At 41.9% G+C, this 20,323-nt stretch overlaps 1 protein-coding gene and 1 pseudogene across 2 annotated transcripts; both read right to left on the reverse strand.

The window, feature by feature from the left end:
- Positions 1–4,172: 4,172 nt before the first annotated feature.
- LOC106590322 (DNA topoisomerase 1-like) lies at positions 4,173–9,426 on the reverse strand (annotated as a pseudogene).
- Positions 9,427–15,719: 6,293 nt separating this feature from the next.
- On the reverse strand, positions 15,720–18,888 carry zbtb14 (zinc finger and BTB domain containing 14). 2 transcript variants are annotated; one of them, XM_014181242.2, is made up of 2 exons: positions 18,736–18,888; positions 15,720–17,678 (listed from the first exon to the last, which is right to left on the reverse strand). In XM_014181242.2, exon 2 carries the CDS (start codon positions 17,662–17,664, stop codon positions 16,333–16,335), a length of 1,332 nt encoding a protein of 443 aa, XP_014036717.1. In that variant the 5' UTR covers positions 17,665–17,678; positions 18,736–18,888; the 3' UTR covers positions 15,720–16,332. The 2 variants fall into 2 exon arrangements, with proteins under 2 accessions (XP_014036717.1, XP_014036718.1); XM_014181243.2 differs by lacking the exon at positions 18,736–18,888 and adding an exon at positions 18,374–18,672.
- Between the last annotated feature and the right edge of the window lie 1,435 nt (positions 18,889–20,323).

Genomic DNA, 20,323 nt, shown 5'->3' on the forward strand with positions numbered 1-20,323 from the left:
AGCCAACTGTGCGCCGCCCTATGGGACTCCCAATCACAGCCAGATGTGATGCAGCCTGGATATAGGCCTAGGGTTTCAAGCTTGGGTTGATTTCAAATGTAATATTCAAGTTAATAATTTATATGGTGATTCACGTCTCCATCTCAAGCCAAAACCTAAGTTAAAGAATAGGACTAAATCAAATCAAACTTTAAAGTGCATTTAACATTTGATTGAGTCCTATTCTTTAACTTAGGTTTTTGGTTGAGATGGAGATGTGAATCCAACATATCAATTCATCATTTTAGAAAAACTGGAATTAAAGCAGACTAAGTCAGTAGCACAAAAGATACATCTCCTTCTAAGGTTGATATTTGGTTGGGTTGACAAACAAACACAATTCAACATCACCTTTGCAGTACAGTAAATAGCCTATTAACAAATTATATGTTTGATTCACGTCTCCAACTAAACCAAAAGTTAAAGAATAGGATTAAGCTAGTGGCACAGGTTTAACTATCCAAGCATTAGATACAACTGCTTTAAATGTTGATATTTGGTTGCGTTGTGAACAAAACACAATTCAATACGACTTTTGTAACACTGTAAATAGCCTAAAGTTAAGGCTATCTTAAAAACTAACGTAACAGTATTTATTCAACCTTAAAATGAGTAACACATCCACAGCCACTATAAAAATATTCTTATGTAGCCTAATCATAGAAAGTGTGCATGTTCAAGATAGCATGAAAAGGTCCCAGGTCTGTGGAGATCTTCACAATTGCTATGATACTCTGTGCAGAATCTTGAACAGCATTAATCACTTGCACTATGTACTTTTAATGGAATCTCAACTGCAATCCAGGTCATTTGGTTGTGCTATTAGATGAAACAGTGATAACACATTCTCATTGTATAAATACAAAATATCTGACATTGTATTCCTATTTGAACTTTGTTGTGCTTTTAGATGGTTGAAAGCATAGTGATTACACATTGGGAATTCAACAAACGTCTGGCTGTCTTTCTGAGTGGGTGAATAATGGTTGAAATCTCATTGATCAACGACTCAACCGATTATAACCCACATTTCCACATTGAAATGACGGTGTGAGCCCAGTGGGGTGTACTAGGCACCAGAAACATCAACTCAAATCATACATGCAGATACTGTAGCTTCTGTGACCTAGAGTAGTAAGACAGTAGATGGTTAACCAAGAATTTATTCTTAACAAATAAGACAATAACGTATTTATGTGAGAACTGGGAATGCTTTAGAGGAAAATATCCACAAGCCTCAAGTGTTCTTTTTTAGACAGGTCGTCTCTGTTGTCTGGTCAGACAAAACCAGAACAAGTTGATGTTTCATCCTCAAGCAAACAGTTTGAAATGCTAAGTGTCTCTAACTATTTGAAGAAGAAAAAATATGCAGTGTTTTCCCAGGGAACATTTCCATGTGGGGCTCATATGGGTTAATGAAGGGCTGTTCCACGGGTCACATGAGGGGACACCCAACAGTGACCCACAAAGTTATCCTCAGCATCCATGTTGGCCTCAATGTTAACCCAATTGGGTACCTGCTAAGATAACCAATTAGAGCCCTTGCCCAGTTGAAACCCATTTAAAACCCATTTAAAACCCAGGTGGGGCCCACCTGGACATGTTGGCTGGGGTTGTTGCTTGAACATCTCAATGTGGTGGACATATGGTGCATTGACGACCAACAAGAGAAGACAAACACACCCAGATATAGGGGAAGAAGGAATGTCGTTCTGGCTCTGGGGTTCCGAAAACGTTCCACATGTGCAAAGAAATCTGTGTCGAGTCCAATTGGAGCATCTCCCCCCACTGTGCAAAGCAATTATAATCAGTCATTAATAATAACCCTAATTTGAGAAATGTAGCCCAGAAAAAGAAAAAAAAAGAGAAACCACAGATGATCAATGGTGGATTAGTAACAAAAGTCTCAGTAGCAGTTGTGAGGAACCAACCTTTCCACATCCATAAATGGTAAACTGCCATAAAGTAGGCTGTGATTGAGTCATTAATAACTCTAATAAAAAAATGTAGCCCAGAAAAGGAGAAAAAGGAGTCAAACCAATGGCAGATCAGTAACAAGCATCTCAGTAGCAGTTTGAACCAACCCTTCCACATCCATAGATGGCAAATTGCCATTAACAAGAGTATGGCAGGTCAAGTCCACTGGCGTTTATTCTACAATGTCTTCCTGCAAGCCCAAACTTCAAACGTGGGCCTGGAACAATGAGAATTCTGACTGGGCTTCCTGTTTCCTCTGGGGCTTGTGAAGTTCACAACACCAACAGCGAATGAAAGCCCCTCAGTGATGGAATCACCAATCCGGGTCAAAATATGATTTTTGTCTCTCTCCCTTGCAGAGAAAATTGTCCAAACACTGAGCAACAAAGTTTCTTCTAAAAAACACCACCATCAAATTTGACAATATCTCTAGGATAGAAATCCCAGGCCTTGGCTACATATAATCCTACAATTTCTCCCAGGTTCTAGTTTCAAGGTTCAAGTTTCAAAGTTCACAAGCTCTTTCAAACCATGGCCTCAGAAGCATACTGGGTTCTGTGAATGCCTATTATCTTACGTTGGCATATTTTCCCCATTTTGTGTTTAAACTCATTACCACTGTGTACCTTCTGCTGCTAATCCCTAAACAAACCGAGAGGGAAATCCCAAATCCTTGTCCCAAAGAACTCCCTCCGTCTGGATTAGATTAGTGAAGAACACCGGCGAATCGAATCAGACTGCAGCAACACAAAGCAGGGATCAAAAGCTTAGTACCGAGACAGAGCCCAATAGGCTACGGCCAGATCTCAAGATTGCTATTGAAAGGTAGAGGAAATATGTAGACTGCAAGGGCCCTCCAGGAGAAGAGCTGAGAAGCTTTCTTTTTCACATTTTCAGCGTATTAGGCCACACAACACACTGCAGCAATGTTAAATAAAAATACTGTTGCATGATTCATTGTTGGCCCTGGCCTGCAGTATGTGTACTACAGTGAATAATTTAACATCTATGTTTGGCATGGTGGTTAAAGAAACGTAAACTCTGTTGAAGCAACAAAGGTTGAGTGAGGAGATTGCGTTCAGAGACATCACAGAAGTTGTTCAATGACAGAAGTTGCTCAATGACAGAAGTTGCTCACGTTCCATTTGTGCAGGGCGGTAGGCAGTCAGGCAGCAGACGCGGTGCAGTCTATAGGAATTTGTCCCACATTTCCTGTCTCTCTTTTTCAGAGGAGCTGCACACAGAGTTTTGATGTGGCGCGTTGCAGTCTACTGACCACAGTCCTGTGGGAAACCACATGAGTCTGGCGTCACTTGGGGCTATAGCAGCTCATCCATATGAAAAGGGAAATAGCAGTCACATCAGCACTATTCACTAATGTAAAAACACTATGGTTTGTATGCTTCACAAAAAAGGTACAAAAAAATTCTCCACATGTAAAGACCTGATGATGAATACAAAACAATTGTTGTACTACATTGGCTTCCAGCTCTAAAATATCTCCCGAGACAGTGTACATTACGTCTCCATGCCAGTGGCGCACAACAGAAAAAAGATGTTTTCGTACACTACAGACGGACTTTGGAAGTCCACGCATGTTCTTTAGCCTGGTGACATTTACCTATGCTAAAAAGGTTGGTAAAACACGAGGGACTGCAATCCAGCCAGTATGACCAGAGGCAGGTTTTGAGGATTACATTCTGAGAAGATCAGAGAATTCAACATGCCATGCTAACACAGCCCAACATATCACAGCTTCAAACTGCATAAGACAATATCAAATCTGGTACATTCCTGCATCTTTTATACTTATGTTGGGATATTAATATGATTGTATATATAGATTTTTCTTTATACTTTTAAGGGCTGTAGGAATTCGCTCATGAGTAAGGCAGCAACAAAAACTAAACATATCAATGAAAAGGTATTTAATTTCACACATATATTTTTGTTAACAAAGGAAACAAATCTTATCAAACACAAAATGTACCTTGTCTACTATTGCTGCTCAATTCTCACAGTCAGAAAACAAACACTTCTGGTAACCAATAACAAATAAGGAAATATGGAGTTGCAAATGAAAAGGGTAAACATTAGAAAATGCCACCAATTTTCAATTTTTTTATAATAATACAAAAGCAATGAGGTGTCACAGTTCAGAACTGAAAATCTTTTACAGTCATATCAATGGCCCAAGCAAACGTGCCTCCTTGCATTTTATTGTAGATCTTGTCGATTGGCATTGAATTTCCTACACCTGACATGAAGAGTAAACAAAAAAAATCATGTTTACACATGCTACAAAAATACACAAAGTGAATATTTTTAGAGGGCAACAATAAGCGTTGTAGCACTTCACTCTGAAACTGACAGAGGTCAAGGATACATGTTAGGCTAAATGATCAATGTTAGGCTAAAGTCTGTTAGCAGACAACTGATATCCTTTGGTCCAGGTAGTTGAGTTTGGACGTGCCCAGAGCGATGACCTTGTTCTCCTCCCTGTCAGTCATCTGTAGATATAGCTTCTTCAGCAGTTCCTCCATCATCTTCACCACAGCCTCCTTCTCAACCAGCCTGAGGAGAGCAGAGGAGACCACACCTCTATTTAAATATTATTTGAAATAATTTCAAATTATTGATCTGTGCTTGACTGAGCTTGCTTGACTTAATTTCACCAAGAGAATGGTCTCAAAATAGACAAACCACCACTGATGTTAAAACAATGGAGGCCTAAACAAACATCTCAGTAGCAGTTTGGATCAACCCTTCCACATCAATCGTGGGTAATCAATCTTGGTTTCTCAAATGATTGCCTCGCCTGGTTTACCAACTACTTCTCTGATAGAGTTCAGTGTGTCAAATCGGAGGGCCTGTTGTCCGGACCTCTGGCAGTCTCTATGGGTGTGCCACAGGGTTCAATTCTTGGGCCGACTCTCTTGCTCTCCTGCAATGATGTTGCTCTTGCTGTCCACTTGTCTGTCCACTTCTGTCCACTTCCCTGATCCACCTCTAAGCAGACGACACCATTCTGTATACTTCTGGCCCCTCTTTGGATACTATGTTAACTAACCTCCAGACAAGCTTCAATGCCATACAACTCTCCTTCCGTGGCCTCCAACTGCTCTTAAACGCAAGTAAAACTAAATGCATGCTATTCAATCAATCACTGCCCGCACCTGCTCGCCCGTCCAGCATCACTACTCTGGACGGCTCTGACTTAGAATACGTGGACAACTACAAACACCTGGGTGTCTGGTTAGACTGTAAACTCTCCTTCCAGACTCACATTAAGCATCTCCAATCCAAAATGAAATCTAGAATTGGCTTCCTATATCGCAACAAAGCATCCTTCACTCATGCTGCCAAACTTACCCTCGTAAAACTGACCATCCTACCGATCCTCGACTTCAGTGATGTCATCTATAAAATAGCCTCCAACACTCTACTCAACAAGCTGAATGCAGTCTATCACAGTGCCATCCGTTTTGTCACCAAAGCCCCATACACTACCCACCATTGCAACCTGTACGCTCTCGTTGGTTGGCCCTCGCTTCATACTCGTCGCCAAACCCACTGGCTACAGGTTATCTACAAGTTTCTGCTAGGTAAAGCCCCGCCTTATCTCAGCTCACTGGTCACCATAGCATCACCCACTCGTAGCACAAGCTCCAGCAGGTATATCTCACCGGTCACCCCCAAAGCCAATTCCTCCTTTGGTCGTCTTTCTTTCCAGTTCTCCGCTGCCAATGACTGGAACGAACTGCAAACATCTCTAAAGCTGGAGACTCATATCTCCCTCACTAGCTTTAAGCACCAGCTGTCAGAGCAGCTCACAGATCACTGCACCTGTACATAGCCCATCTGTAAACAGCCCATCTATCTACCTACCTCATCCCCATACTGTATTTATTTATTTATCTTGCTCCTTTGCACCCCAGTATCTCTACTTGCACATTCATCTTCTGCACATCTACCATTCCAGTGTTTAATTGCTATATTGTAATTATTTCGCCATCATGGCTTATTTATTGCCTTAACTTACCTCATTTGCACTCACTGTATATAGACTTTTTGTTTTCTTTTGTTCTACTGTATTATTGACTGTATGTTTTGTTTATTCCATGTGTAACTCTGTGTTGTTGTATGTGTCGAATTGCTATGCTTTATCTTGGCCATGTCGCAGTTGCAAATGAGAACTTGTTCTCAACTAGCCTACCTGGTTAAATAAAGGTGAAATAAAAATTAAATTAAAAAACTGCCATAAAGCTGGGTTATGAAAGGTCATGTCCACTAGCTGTTATTCTACAATGTTTTCCTGTAAACGAGGAACTGTAGGGTGAAATGTGAACAGTAGGGGTCAAATGCACTCACTTTCAAGTCCTATCAGTTCCTTCCTTCTTGTGTTCATTTTATGCCTCTTTCAGCTCCTTCTTGGTCACATCCAATTGCTGCTGCTTCTGTGCAATCTGGAACAATAAAGGGACAATGTTAGACTGTGTTTTACCTTACATGCATAATTAGTATTTCAACAAAAATTCACAAAAGATTCCACATAGAATGTCACAACTACCAGGACAATGTATTATATATATATTTGTGAATTTTTGTTATATATATATAATCTACATTGGACACAATATTGTAAAAGAGGCATAGAGTATTTTAAAATGGCATAACAATGGCACTACTAGCTACTACATAAATCTGAGAACGCAAATATTCCAGTTACCTTGCCCTGCATGTTTTGCATGGATTTCTCAAAGGTATTGGGTGCTGCCCTCTGGTGGTTACAGAGAATGGCCACAGCTCTGTTGGCTCGGTTATAGGACAGCAGACTCATGTCAGCTGAGGAGGAAAACAACAGGCATATCTTTCATTGGTGTACTCTCTTTACTATAAATCTGCATGTTTCAGAGATTCATGTAGACATGACACAGAGAACATCTGAGTAAAAAATAACGCAAAGTAAGACCAACGAGGGTCACGTATGTCACAGAGAAGAGCTGAGAATTCTTGTCAACTATTGTGAACTAGATATTCCAAAACCTGCACTGAGTGTATTGATGTTGATATAGAAAGTGGACTAACCAGTGGTGAGCTTGTTGAGCCGCTCTTGCAGAGTGGTGGAGGCGTTGAAGGTTCTTGGCTGTTAGACCCCGCATGGACTGGCACAAGTGCTTGTTCAAGTAGGCGGTCTAAGAACAAACGACAACCAAATTTAACCGTATCTGCTGAGGTAGATAAGCATACTGAATGAACCACATAGCTAGTCGTTCTTTGGTTACACTCATTTCCCAGCATTTGCTAAGCATGACCTAAACATGAAATAACCAGGTACACGGGGTCTTCAACTTATGTTTATTCTATCAAACAGGTCATCATCAGGCTCCTTGTTTTCCATGAATAGCTTCAGGTTCTTGAAATCACGTGTACAAATAATAGGGCTGTGTACATTAGATGGATGTTTAAGCCCTGCTTAACAATACATTATACTGGGGAATGGATATAGAACAGTTGCTAGACAGTGCTGCTCACCCTGCCCTCCACAGGCACTTCATCATAGTAGCAGATGGAGTCTTTGCCCAGGAAGTCCAACTCCACCATGAACTCCTGGCCTCCCTTCTGCTGGTTGGCCATCTCATTTTCCTCCTTCTCATTCCCCACTCGCAGGGCCAGCTACATGCACAGAAAGACACACACACACACACACACACACACACACACACACACACACACACACACACACACACACACACACACACACACACACACACACACACACACACACACACACACACACACACACACACACACACGTTAGTGAGGGAGATATGACTGTTCTACATTATGTGTTTAAGGTTAACTGAACAGGCTTGCACTTTGTTAACCACACTGAGGATAGTTGTGAGGTCTGTACCTTGTCTATAAAGTAGAGTGCCACTCCTCTCTGCCTGGTCTTCATCTCCCAGTGCTTCCAGTCCTCGGTACAGCCTCCTGATGGTCGCCACCTTCAGCTTGCGTTTACAAGCCACCTCGTACTTCTGCCAGTCCTTCTCTCCCTGAGCACAGAGAGAAAGACTTCTGAGTTTATGGCTTAAAAGAATAAACTAGAAATATAATAGAATTTGAAATGTATGATTTTTACTGGGTTCAGTCTTCAGACTCTTCTCAAAAGTTTGGGTTTCTAAGCCTTCAAATATAATTTAATTCATAAATATCTGGGTTTGTCAATATTCAAATATGATTATTTTCTTTCACAGAAGTTTGAATTTCCAATTCTTCAAATATTGTTCATTTTTGTACACAATAAAACACCACTGATATGTTTAATTATCCAGGAAAGTGGGGCGAAAGGCTTTGTACCTTAAGTTTGGAGCTGGGTTTGAACATGATGTACTTGAAGTTTCCCTGGAAGTTCTCCACCCAAGAGGCCAGACAGGTCACTGTGTCGTCATACTGCACCTTCCTCCACTTGTCATCCATAGGGGCCACTGGTATCTTAGTGTCTCTGGAAAAGCAACCAAAACACTTTATTTCAAGCTTATTGCCTTTAGATCGCTAATTCACTTTTGGGAGCAGCATAAATTTATAGGAATATTGTTTGTTCTGTATGCTCTACTGGACCCCTCACTTGCTGCAGTTGATGGTGATGTCCTAGATGCTCACTTTCAGCTTGTCCATCTTGGGGTGTTCTTCCCTCCCGCGGAAAGGCCCTGGGGGCTCCACCCAGAAGTTACCAATCTTCTCCCTGTGGCCATCCAGCACACAGAAGCCGCACTCCTCCGTTAATTATTCGACATATTTTTCCCTTCAGACCTGATCGAGGGAAAAAACACAGGTTTCCACAAGGGTTGCAATGTTATTGCTCCCCCTAAAAATATATTTAAAGTCTTAGTATTTAGTTTGGGGACTTTGTAATCAGTTACCCGTTAGTTTTTTTGGCATGGCTTTCTTCTCCTCCGACTTCTCCAGAAATTATTTCTTAATGTGCGTGAAATCACACGGACAGCTTCTTCATCTGCTCCCTCTCCTCTGCTGTCATTTCCTGTTTAATCAGTCTCAGGCTGTTTTTTCAATTTAAATAAGTGGTACTAACCTCTCTGTAGTCTGTAAATAAGTTATCTTGGAAGGCACTCTTTGTTCTGTACTCATGGTCCAGCGTCTTGGCGTAAAACTAGGCTACTTCCTCAGCAGCCAAACTCAGTTTTACAGCAAAGCAGGCCTAATACGAGACAGGAAACCTATGAGGATGAGTGAGTGTATGTATGTGGTGGTAACTCACTATTATAAAATAAAGACATTATTGGGTAATGGTTCGTATTCTGGTGGGAAGAGTAGACCTTTGTGCTTCAACGCTGTCCATTTCTTCCCATTGTTGTAATGACCTGCTTCCCCCAAGACAATACGCATATCACAATTTGGTTACAGCACAGAAAGCCATAAAATGTTTATGCAGGTTTAAATCCAACTCAAGTGATAGATACAATAAAGATAAATACAACACATCTCTAGATGCCAGGCCAGATCTAGCTAATGTAGCTAGCTAGCTAATGTTACCCCTTTTCATTGACGATATGTGGCTAGTTAGCTAGCAAGAATTCTTCTTCTAGCTAGCTAACTAGCTAGAAGAAAATTCTTCAAATTTTTGGTATTTTCCTTTTTCACATCAGTTTATTTTTTTATTGTTATCTGTAGTATACCATATTAGAGTTGCTTTTGGAACTACAGAGAAAATTAAATAAGAGAGACTTTTGGAATGACTTTACTGAACAATTTCAAAGATTTTATTGAGCTACAGTTGATATAAGCAAATCAGTCAATTGAAATAAATTCATTAGGCCCTAATCTATGGACTTCACATGACTGGGAATACAGATATGCATCTGTTGGTCACAGATACCTTTAAAAAAAAGGTGGTGGTGTGGATCATAAAACCAGTCAGTATCTGGTGTGACCACCATTTGCCTCATGCAGCATGACATCTCCTTCACATAGAGTTGATCAGACTGTTGATTGTGGCCTGTGGAATGTTGTCCCACTCCTCTTTAATGGCTGTATGAAGTTTCTGGATATTGGCAGGAACTGGATCACGCTGTCGTACATGTCGATCCAGAGCATCCCAAATATGCTCAATGGGTGACATGTCTGGTGAGTATGCAGGCCATAAAAGAACTGGGACATTTTCAGCTTTGTTAAAGAACATTTAATTCTCTGGACACAGCTCTGGTGGACATTCCTGCAGTCAGCATGTCAATTGCACACTCCCTCAAAACATCTGTGGCATTGTGTTGTGTAATAAAACAGCACATTTTAGAGTGGCCTTTTGTCCCCAGCACAAGGTGCACCTGTGTAATAATCATGCTGTTTAATCAGCCTCTTGATTAACCACACCTGTCAAGTGGATGGATTACTTTGGCAAAGGATTAACGTTCCCTAAAAGGAATGTAAAACAGTTGTGCACAAAATTTGAGCTAAATATGCTTTTTGTGCATATGTAACATTTCTGGGATCTTTTATTTCAGCTCATGAAAAATGGGACTAAAACTTAACATGCTGCATTTATATTTTTGTTCAGTGTATTTAGTGGACAGCAACAGATGTTTTCAAAAAGAAAAGAGTTCCACGTCTATACCTATGGGCACAAGCACTGTTCATGACACAAACTGTTCACACCCCTCTTGTTGGTAGAGAGACATTCATGCAGGTTTAAAACATATTTCCTGCAATTCTATTAATTTTGCCATGTCTAATGCGTATTCATGTGATTTAAATGACTCAAACATTACAACAAAATCTATGGGCTAAAAAGCTTTAGCTTGGGCTAGTGGATCTGGACATTTCTGACAAGCAAAAAATAGCTCTAAGGTATGCAATGACTTACATGATAAGAGAATGACTGATGATGCACTAACCAATTACGAAATTGCTCTTTGTGCATTCTACTATTACAACTTTCAAGAGTGAGTTTGAAAGCTGGACTGAGATCCCCCCCCCAAAAAAAGTGCACCCTCCAGGGGGCACGCCCCACAGTTTGGGAACCACTGCACTAGAGAATAGCAACAACCATACACAGAGTATGAAGAATTTTTACTGTGGAACTTGACAATTAATGTTGTTCACCTGTTAGTTTACAAACGTATTTTTGCTCGTCCCATGGTGTCCCTTTTTGCTACTTTTAGATTTGCACTACATTGACATAACATCGGGTGAGAAATGACATAAGGGAAGCAACACATCACCAATCACAAAATATTCAAGCTAAAACATTTCCTGTATCACTTTTCTCCCATCTGATTCCTTTTCCTTGGCAGATATATTGTTGTTTAAGTCAATTCATTGCAAATAAAGAAGACCTCATCACCAACATACTGTATCTTACGCTCTGTTTACATTGAAGTTAGACTTTACTTTTGGTGTGAATAATTTCAGCATTAGAAGAAAAACATAGTCCTTCCAGAAGGTGGTGATGCATCCTGCAAGAGAAAGAGAAACCCCATGAATAAACATCTACTATTTTCTGCTAATACAGGGATATGCAATAATTGGGCCTGTGTATATCATGCTATAGTCTTTGGTCATACCATGTCTACACCGTTGGTCTCCACATCTGCATGGCCACTCCCCAAGACAAATTTTAAATTTCCCGAATTGATAAAGGAAAGACAGAATAAGTCACACGCTCACAAATGAACCCAGAAATGCATTGTTAAAACAAGATAAATCAGATGATCGCTAAACTGGAAGCATTGCCTAACTGAGGCAATTTATAAAAGGTGACCACTGACTTACAGTATCTCACAAAAGTGAGTACACCCCTCACATTTTTGTAAATATTTGAGTATATATTTTCATGTGACAACACTGAAGAAATTACACTTTGCTACAATGTAAAGTAGTGAGTGTACAGCTTGTATAACAGTGTAAATTTGCTGTCCCCTCAAAATAACTCAACACACAGCCATTAATGTCTAAACCGCTGGCAACAAAAGTGAGTACACCCCTAAGTGAAAATGTCCAAATTGCGCCCAATTAGCCATTTTCCCTCCCCGGTGTCATGTAACTCGTTAGTGTTACAAGGTCTCAGGTGTGAATGGGGAACAGGTGTGTTAAATTTGGTGTCATCGCTCTCACACTCCCTCATACTGACTGGTCACTGGAAGTTCAACATGACACCTCATGGCAAAGAACTCTGAGGATCTGAAAAAAAGAATTGTTGCTCTACATAAAGATGGCCTGGGCTATAAGAAGATTGCCAAGACCCTGAAACTGAGCTGCAGCACGGTGGCCAAGACCATACAGCGGTTTAACAGGACAAGTTCCACTCAGAACAGGCCTCGCCATGGTCGACCAAAGAAGTTGAGTGCACGTGTTCAGCGTCATATCCAGAGGTTGTCTTTGGGAAATAGACGTATGAGGGCTGCCAGCATTGCTGCAGAGGTTGAAGGGGTGGGGAGTCAGCCTGTCAGTGCTCAGACCATACGCCGCACAATGCATCAAATTGGTCTGCATGGCTGTCGTCCCAGAAGGAAGCCTCTTCTAAAGATGATGCACAAGAAAGCCCGCAAACAGTTTGCTGAAGACAAGCAGACTAAGGACATGGATTACTGGAACCATGTCCTGTGGTCTGATGAGACCAAGATAAACTTATTTGGTTCAGATGGTGTCAAGCGTGTGTGGCGGCAACCAGGTGAGGAGTACAAAGACAAGTGTGTCTTGCCTACAGTCAAGCATGGTGGTGGGAGTGTCATGGTCTGGGGCTGCATGAGTGCTGCCGGCACTGGGGAGCTACAGTTCATTGAGGGAACCATGAATGCCAACATGTACTGTGACATACTGAAGCAGAGCATGATCCCCTCCCTTCGGAGACTGGGCCGCAGGGCAGTATTCCAACATGATAACAACCCCAAACCACCTCCAAGACGACCACTGCCTTGCTAAAGAAGCTGAGGGTAAAGGTGATGGACTGGCCAAGCATGTCTCCAGACCTAAACCTATTGAGCATCTGTAGGAGTGCAAGGTCTCTAACATCCACCAGCTCTGTGATGTCACCATGGAGGAGTGGAAGTGGACTCCAGTGGCAACCTGTGAAGCTCTGGTGAACTCCATGCCCAAGAGGGTTAAGGCAGAGCTGGAAAATGATGGTGGCCACACAGAATATTGACACTTAGGGCCCAATTTGGATATTTTCACTTAGGGGTGTACTCACTTTTGTTGCCAGCGGTTTAGACATTATTGGCTGTGTGTTGAGTTATTGAGGGGACAGCAAATTTACACTGTTATACAAGCTGTACACTCACTACTTTACATTGTAGCAAAGTGTCATTTCTTCAGTGTTGTCACATGAAAAGATATACTCAAATATTTACAAAAATGTCAGGGGTGTATTCACTTTTGTGAGATACTGTACATAATGAAACAGAGCACATTGGAAAATTATACTACACCCTTCATTGTGAATGAAGACATGTAAATTGGAGATTGTAATTAACAGTGCTTTCACATAAACCCTGTACCTGAAGAGACTGATCTGTCCATGCTCACCTTGTGATTTCCAGCTTCTGCAGAGGTTTACAAGGGTGTTAAGAACTGGAGTGTTTCGCCTATGAAATCAAATAACCATCAGATGTGTGTGTGTGTGTGTGTGTGTGTGTGTGCATGCTTAAGTGAAGTGACTGGTCCATGTTACCTTGTGCTTCCTCTCAGTGTCCTCTTTCTTCTTCTTTTCCCCCCATTCTTACTCCTCTTCCTGCATTGGACCATTGGGAAGTGTGACTTTTCACAATAATAAACCTACCTAATGGATAAGCAATACTCTACTAACTTGTTATTGAGAAAGATAAGCACCATGACACATCACCAAAGTTACACCCATAAGATCTAGGATCATATGAACCTGCCCCAATCAGCATGACAACATGAGCATTTCTAACCCAGGACCAGTGGTAAAGCCGGGCCAAATTCAGGACACGTCTGTCTGTAGGGCACTGTTAATGTTGCGACAGTTCGTTTCTGGTATCAGAACAAAATAGTCAGCACATAGTAACTTCTGATTTAGCTGTACTTTAATTAATGCAAACACGTGTGTGGTAAATGGATTGTTCGTATATACGGTCTCGCTGTTTTACCTCGCAGGGCAAAACAGAGAAGAGAGCGTCACATTCTATTGTTCTCTCTTTTATACTCTGATAGAGATAGTTCCCGCTCAATGCTGGCCTGTCAGAGGGAGGAGGAGCGTGGTTTAAACTTGCTCCTCCTGTCGTCGGCGTGCAGGCTGATCCCAGCGTCGTGACACACTTCCTGTTGCCGGTTGTAGTTCTTCTTGTCTTCAACAGTTGATTTACTCGTAGTTTATATACTTAATATTGTAGCATAGCTTCCCCGGTATATTATATAAGTTATGCATACAAATAGCCAGTTCAACCCTAACAGCACCCATCCCTCTTGGATGATGATGATGTTCTTTTCCTGCTGTATGTTCTGGCTTCACCATGTCCTTGATTGTCTTCCAGGTTCATTACTCAAGTTAGACTGTACAAATGTAGATGTAGTGTTGACAATTAGTCAATTACAAATATTGTTTTGTGCGTGACATGTTTAATTCAGACCATTATCAACACAAACGATGTCGAATTACGTACGGATGGTTCTTTGTAGATCAATAAAAATAAAACAAATTAAATCACGCTTTGATTGGCTGATGGAGAGATCGAAATTCGCTGAATAAACTGTTTAATTAGATTGTCAAAATAGTTTTGTTTCGGTAGACACATTATCCAACATATAATAAAGTATTTGTATGCTATACCTGTAAGCAGAGTTGTCCTGTCCTCAACCGCGTCAATTAGGCTCCTCTTGATGTAACCGATTAAACTCAACTCCACGATTTACGAACAAACACCTGACAGTAGCAAAATAAATATACTGCGCAAATAGATCATCAAATGACTGAATATGCCTATAATAGCATACCCTTGATGAACATACAAGTAGTAATAGTGGCATTGATTATACAGTGTACAAAACATTAAGAACACATTCCTAATTTACTTTTTGCCCTCAGAACAGCCTCAATTCGTCAGGGGGCATGGACTACAAGGCCTGGAAAGCGATCCACAGGAATGCTGGACCATGTTGACTCCAATGCTTCTCAGAGTTTTGTCAAATTAGTTGGAATTCCTTTGGGTGGTGGACCATTCTTGATACACACAGGCAACTGTTGAGCATTAAAAACCCCGAAGTGTTGCAGTTCTTGACACAAACCGGTGCATTTGGCAGCTACTACCATGCCCCTTCAAAGGCTCTTAAATATGTTGTCTTGCCCATTCACCCTCTGAATGGCACACATACACAATCCATGTCTCAACTGTCTCAAGGCTTAAAAATCCTTCTTTAACATGTCTCCTCCCTGGGATTTAACAAGTGACATTAATAAGGGATCATAGATTTCACCTGGATAGTGGAAAGTGCAGGTGTTCATAATGTTTTGTACACTTAGTGTATAATAATAATACCAATCAGCAGACACTTTTATCCAAAAGCAACTTACATCAAACTTATTGGCTGGTCCTGGGAATCGAACCCACAACCCTGGTGGTGCAAGCGCTCTACCAACTGAAACTGTATGCTTGCATGTCAATCCATGCAAACATAGTCTGCACAAATTACAGCTACAATTTATTTCCAAAAATAATGCAAAGACATGATTTGTTGGCAGTTGAGGGTAGCATTTTTATTAAAGCAACACATATTTTGATGTGCTAAATGTACATGTCAATTACACTAAGAGTTGTGTGTGTGTGTGTGTAACACAATGGAATATTTAACCGTCAAACATGTAGTAGTTTGTAACTATTCTTTTTCATACATTTTACAAATCAAACATTTTATTTCCAGTTTTCACTATAAAACCAGTACTGTATAACAGCACTAATATATTGACAACCAAAACCGGGTAGAGGCAGTAGTCAGAGCATTTTTGTCCATAAGGCTGCCATAAAATTTACACAAACACATTTGGTATGATCATTCCTACCAAAACTAAATATTTTAACCATTTACAATATAATCAAGAAAACGATGTCATACCACAGAACAGTGCAAGAAAACCTAAATTACATGAAATAAGTCTGAAAATATATGAACGCATTCAAATCCGATCTTACTTCACTATATCCTCGAGAAAAATTCTCAACATCAAATCTATGTAATTATTGGAGTATTTAGGCCTCCCAAAAGAAAATACAAAATGATACATAATCGAAAAACTCAAGATTCTTCTCATATTGTCCATGACAAGTGAGGTACAAATGTTGTGTGCTATGAGCACGCTATGGACTCCAGTTGTTGCTCGGCCTCGGCGGCCATGGCTGCTGCCTGCAGCTGTTCAGTCTCAGTTTGCAGGGCGCTGGGCGGCATCTGCTTCCTCTCGCTGTGCATGTTGTTCTCATGTCTCTTTAGATCCGAGGCTTTGGCAAAGGCCTTGGTGCACGAGCTGCAGACGAAGGGCTTCTCGCCCCTGTGGCGCCTCTCGTGGTCCTTTAGGTGGGACTTGTGCTTGAAGGCCTTGTCGCACATCTGGCAACCGAAGGGACGCTCGTTACTGTGGACCCGCTCGTGCTTTTTAAGGTCGGGTGCTCGAATGAAGGACTTGCCGCATACATCGCAGCGGTAGGGCTTGAAACCTGTGTGGATCTTCAGGTGCTCCTTTAGGTGGGCCTGTGTAGTAAAGGCTTTGCTGCAGATCTCACAGATGAACGGACGTTCTGCCGAGTGCAGCTTTTCGTGTTTCCTCAAACGGTTCTCGTCGATGAAGGTCTTTCCACAGATCTGGCAGGCGAGCTGTTCGCGGTGGCCATAGAGGAGGTACTCGAACTTCATGTCCGTCGTGGATGTGGACCACCCAGGGGGCTGCTCGTCCTTCACCTCGCCGATGCTGTCAGCGAACGTCAGTGTGGTGGTGGCATGACCCGCCAGGTCTTTTGGCTCCGTGTCCATGGGCTCCACGTCCTGGTCGTAGCAGCTCACCTTGTGCACGTCCTCATTGGCCAGCTCTTTGAGAATGGCCTCCTGCACTCTCAATGCCGTGTTTGGCGATTTGTCCAAGTCGTGATTGGCCGTCGGCTCTTCCACAAGGTCGTCAGTGGGAGTGTCATCATGGTCACCTAGCACCTGCACGTCATTCTCCTGGCCCAATGTAGGGTCATCAGTAGGGAGAGCCATTTTGACAATATCATAGGGAAATGGTTTGGCATTATGGACATTATTTTCTTCAGTGGACATATCACGCTTCTGTGAACAGAGTTTGTCCAGAAATCGGATTCCGAGTATCTGGCCCGAAGACATCAGCAAATTCACATCCTTTTTCTTCACAGTAATCTTGGCTGTGTACATGTAGTTCAACACCTCCTCGAAGATGTCTGAGCGGATGAAGTCAATTTCTATGACTGAGGAGTTGTCGACTTCATGTTTCTTGAACAGCTTTTTGAAGTAGTTGCTGCACGCCGCTAACACGCAGCGGTGGGCCCTGAACTTTACGTCTTCAACGACCACTGCAATGTCGCAGTGTTCACCCTCCAACCGTTGTTCATTTAGTATTTTCAGGAAGATGGTCTTGTGTTCATCATCCATGTACTTCACTGTTTCTGACATCTTGGACTGATATTCTGGAACAAATTAGAAAGAACGTTATTAGATGTCGTTTACACACTTCACTCTGAACCATTGGGAAATAGGCCTACAGCAGTATACTTATACTCATGCACTGTGTGCCAACGACCGATATATGTTGTTCCTTTGGATGACACCATAATTGCACTTGCGGGCAGAATAATGACTGAAAAGGCCATACTTTTTTTTCAGCATTTATTATCATATCGACCTAATAAATGTAGTAATCTGTGTACATATGTATGGGATAAGAGGGCATTACTGTGATCGTAGCCTATTTATGCTATCACTTAGCAAGCTTTTAATATCCCCTCCTGACAAGCATCACATGACCAGAGGAAAATATACTAGGCACATTATTCAATCACTTCATTGAATGGCTTTCGCTTTTTTTTAACGAAACAATATCAATCAAGGTTTGTGGTGGATGAATGTTGTTTGGGTACATTTAATCTAGGCAGATTCAATTAATGGGCAATTGTATGACTGATCATTTTCAACCCAGAAAAAAAAACAATTCTAGAACGTTGCACATGATAAACTGGTCACATTATGCATGTTTGCTTAATAGCAATATATCTAATTTGCGAGTTAGCTAACTAGCTTGCATGCATACAGTAACGTTAAACAGATTAGAAAGCTAGCAAAATAGCTTTAGATTTGGGGGAGGGTAGCTAGCCTCGATGCTAACCTTTAGTTGGCTATTGTTTGCATCCATCTGGTCTTACATTCGTATTGTATTCAACAGAGCATGACCATGATGTTTATCTTAGTTTTAGTACGGTCGTAAAATCGTAATTTATGTCGATGTAAATGAAAATAACACTATCCGTCTCATTATGAACGGAAGGAGAGAGGGGTGCCTATCCGACTAACCACAAGTACGCGAGGAAGCGCCTGTCAGACTAGCACGGAAAAAGCCCGAGCAGCCATGAACACTCCTGACATGACGAACTCGAGCTTTTGCTGAAACCGTGAGCGCGCAGGCATCTTGGTTAAACGTTATGCAATATTTCGGAAACGGATCTGATTCTCTAAAAATATGTTTCTTACCTGTGGTACAATATGTTGTCCCCTTGAGAAAGTCTCCGATGAATGTCAAGCAGTCCAAAAAGAATAATACACTTTGTGTGTCGTTTGCCTGAGGACGAGCATAAGCGGAAGGACGCGCTGCGCCAGCACGGAACTGCAGAATTTGAGTGACTATGCGCGTAAGAACCATAGAGATAGATAGAAGACTCATCATGGATATAACCCGGTTTAGCACGGAGCTTGCTAATGACGGCTTCCACCATTTTAAAGTAGTCAACTGGGTGGGAATTTCTGAGTTAGGAGCAATCAGCCAATGATGAAGAATACAATTGACTACTTTAAAATGGATCTGCCTATTGCTGTCACACAGGAGCGTCATGTACCCATTATTTTAGAGGGCACATGAAGTGTAGGGCAAGGGGGGATTTAAATGGATAAAAAAAATACATCCTCAGCAATCTACACACAATACCACATAATGACAAAGCGAAAACAGGTTTTTAGATTTGTTTGCAAATAAATAAAAAATAAAAAACAGATACTTTATTTACATAAGTATTCAGACCCTTTGCTATGAGACTCAAAATTGAGCGCAGGTGCATCCTGTTTCCATTGATCATCCTTTAGATGTTTCTACAACTTCATTGGAGTCCACCTGTGGTAAATTCAATTGATTGGACATGATTTGGACAGGCACACACCTGTCTATATAAGGTCCCACAGTTGACAGTGCATGTCAGTGCAAAAACCAAGCCATGGGGTCGAGGGAATTGTCCGTAGAGCTCCGAGACAGGATTATGCTGAGGCACAGATCTGGGGGAAGGGTACCAACATTTCTGCAGCATTTAAGGTCCCCAAGAACACAATGCTATCCATCATTCTTAAATGGAAGCAGTTTGGAACCACCAAGACTCTTCCTAGAGCTGGCCACCCGGCCTAACTGAGCAATTGGGGGAGAAGGGCCTTGGTCAGGGGGGTGACCAAGAACCCGATGGTCACTCTGACAAAGCTCCAGAGTTCCTCTGTGGAGATTGGAGAACCTTCCAGAAGGACAACCATCTCTGCAGAACTCCACCAATCAGGCCTTTATGGTAGAGTGGCCAGACGGAAGCCACTTCTCAGTAAAAGGCACATGACATCCCGCTTGTAGTTTGCCAAAACGAGCCTAAAGACTCCCAGGCCATGAGAAGCACAATTCTCTGGTCTGATGAAACCAAGATTGAACTCCTTGGCCTGAATGCCAACCGTCACGTCTGGAGAAAACCTGGCACCATCCCTACAGTGAAGCATGGTGGCGGCGGCATCCTGTGGGGATGTTTTTCAGCGGCAGGGACTGGGAAACGAGTCAGGATTGAGGCAAAGATGAATGGAGCAAAGTACAGAGATACTTAATGAAAACCTGCTCCAGAGCGCTCAGGACCTCAGACTGGGGTGAAGTTTCACCTTCCAACAGGACAACGACCCTAAGCACACAGCCAAGACAACGCAGGAGTGGCTTTGGGACAAGTCTCTGAATGTCCTTGAGTATCGGAGCCAGAGGCCGGACTTGAACCTGATCAAACATCTCTGGAGAGACCTGAAAATGGCTGTGCAGTAACGCTCCCCATCC

This window comes from Salmo salar, chromosome ssa29 (genome assembly GCF_905237065.1).
Source record: "Salmo salar chromosome ssa29, Ssal_v3.1, whole genome shotgun sequence".
NCBI lineage: Eukaryota > Metazoa > Chordata > Actinopteri > Salmoniformes > Salmonidae > Salmo > Salmo salar.

What these genes read in the sequence shown, in the direction of transcription:
- zbtb14 (XM_014181242.2), bottom strand. Translation starts at nt 17,664, where the DNA reads ATGTCAGAAACAGTGAAGTACATGGATGATGAACACAAGACCATCTTC.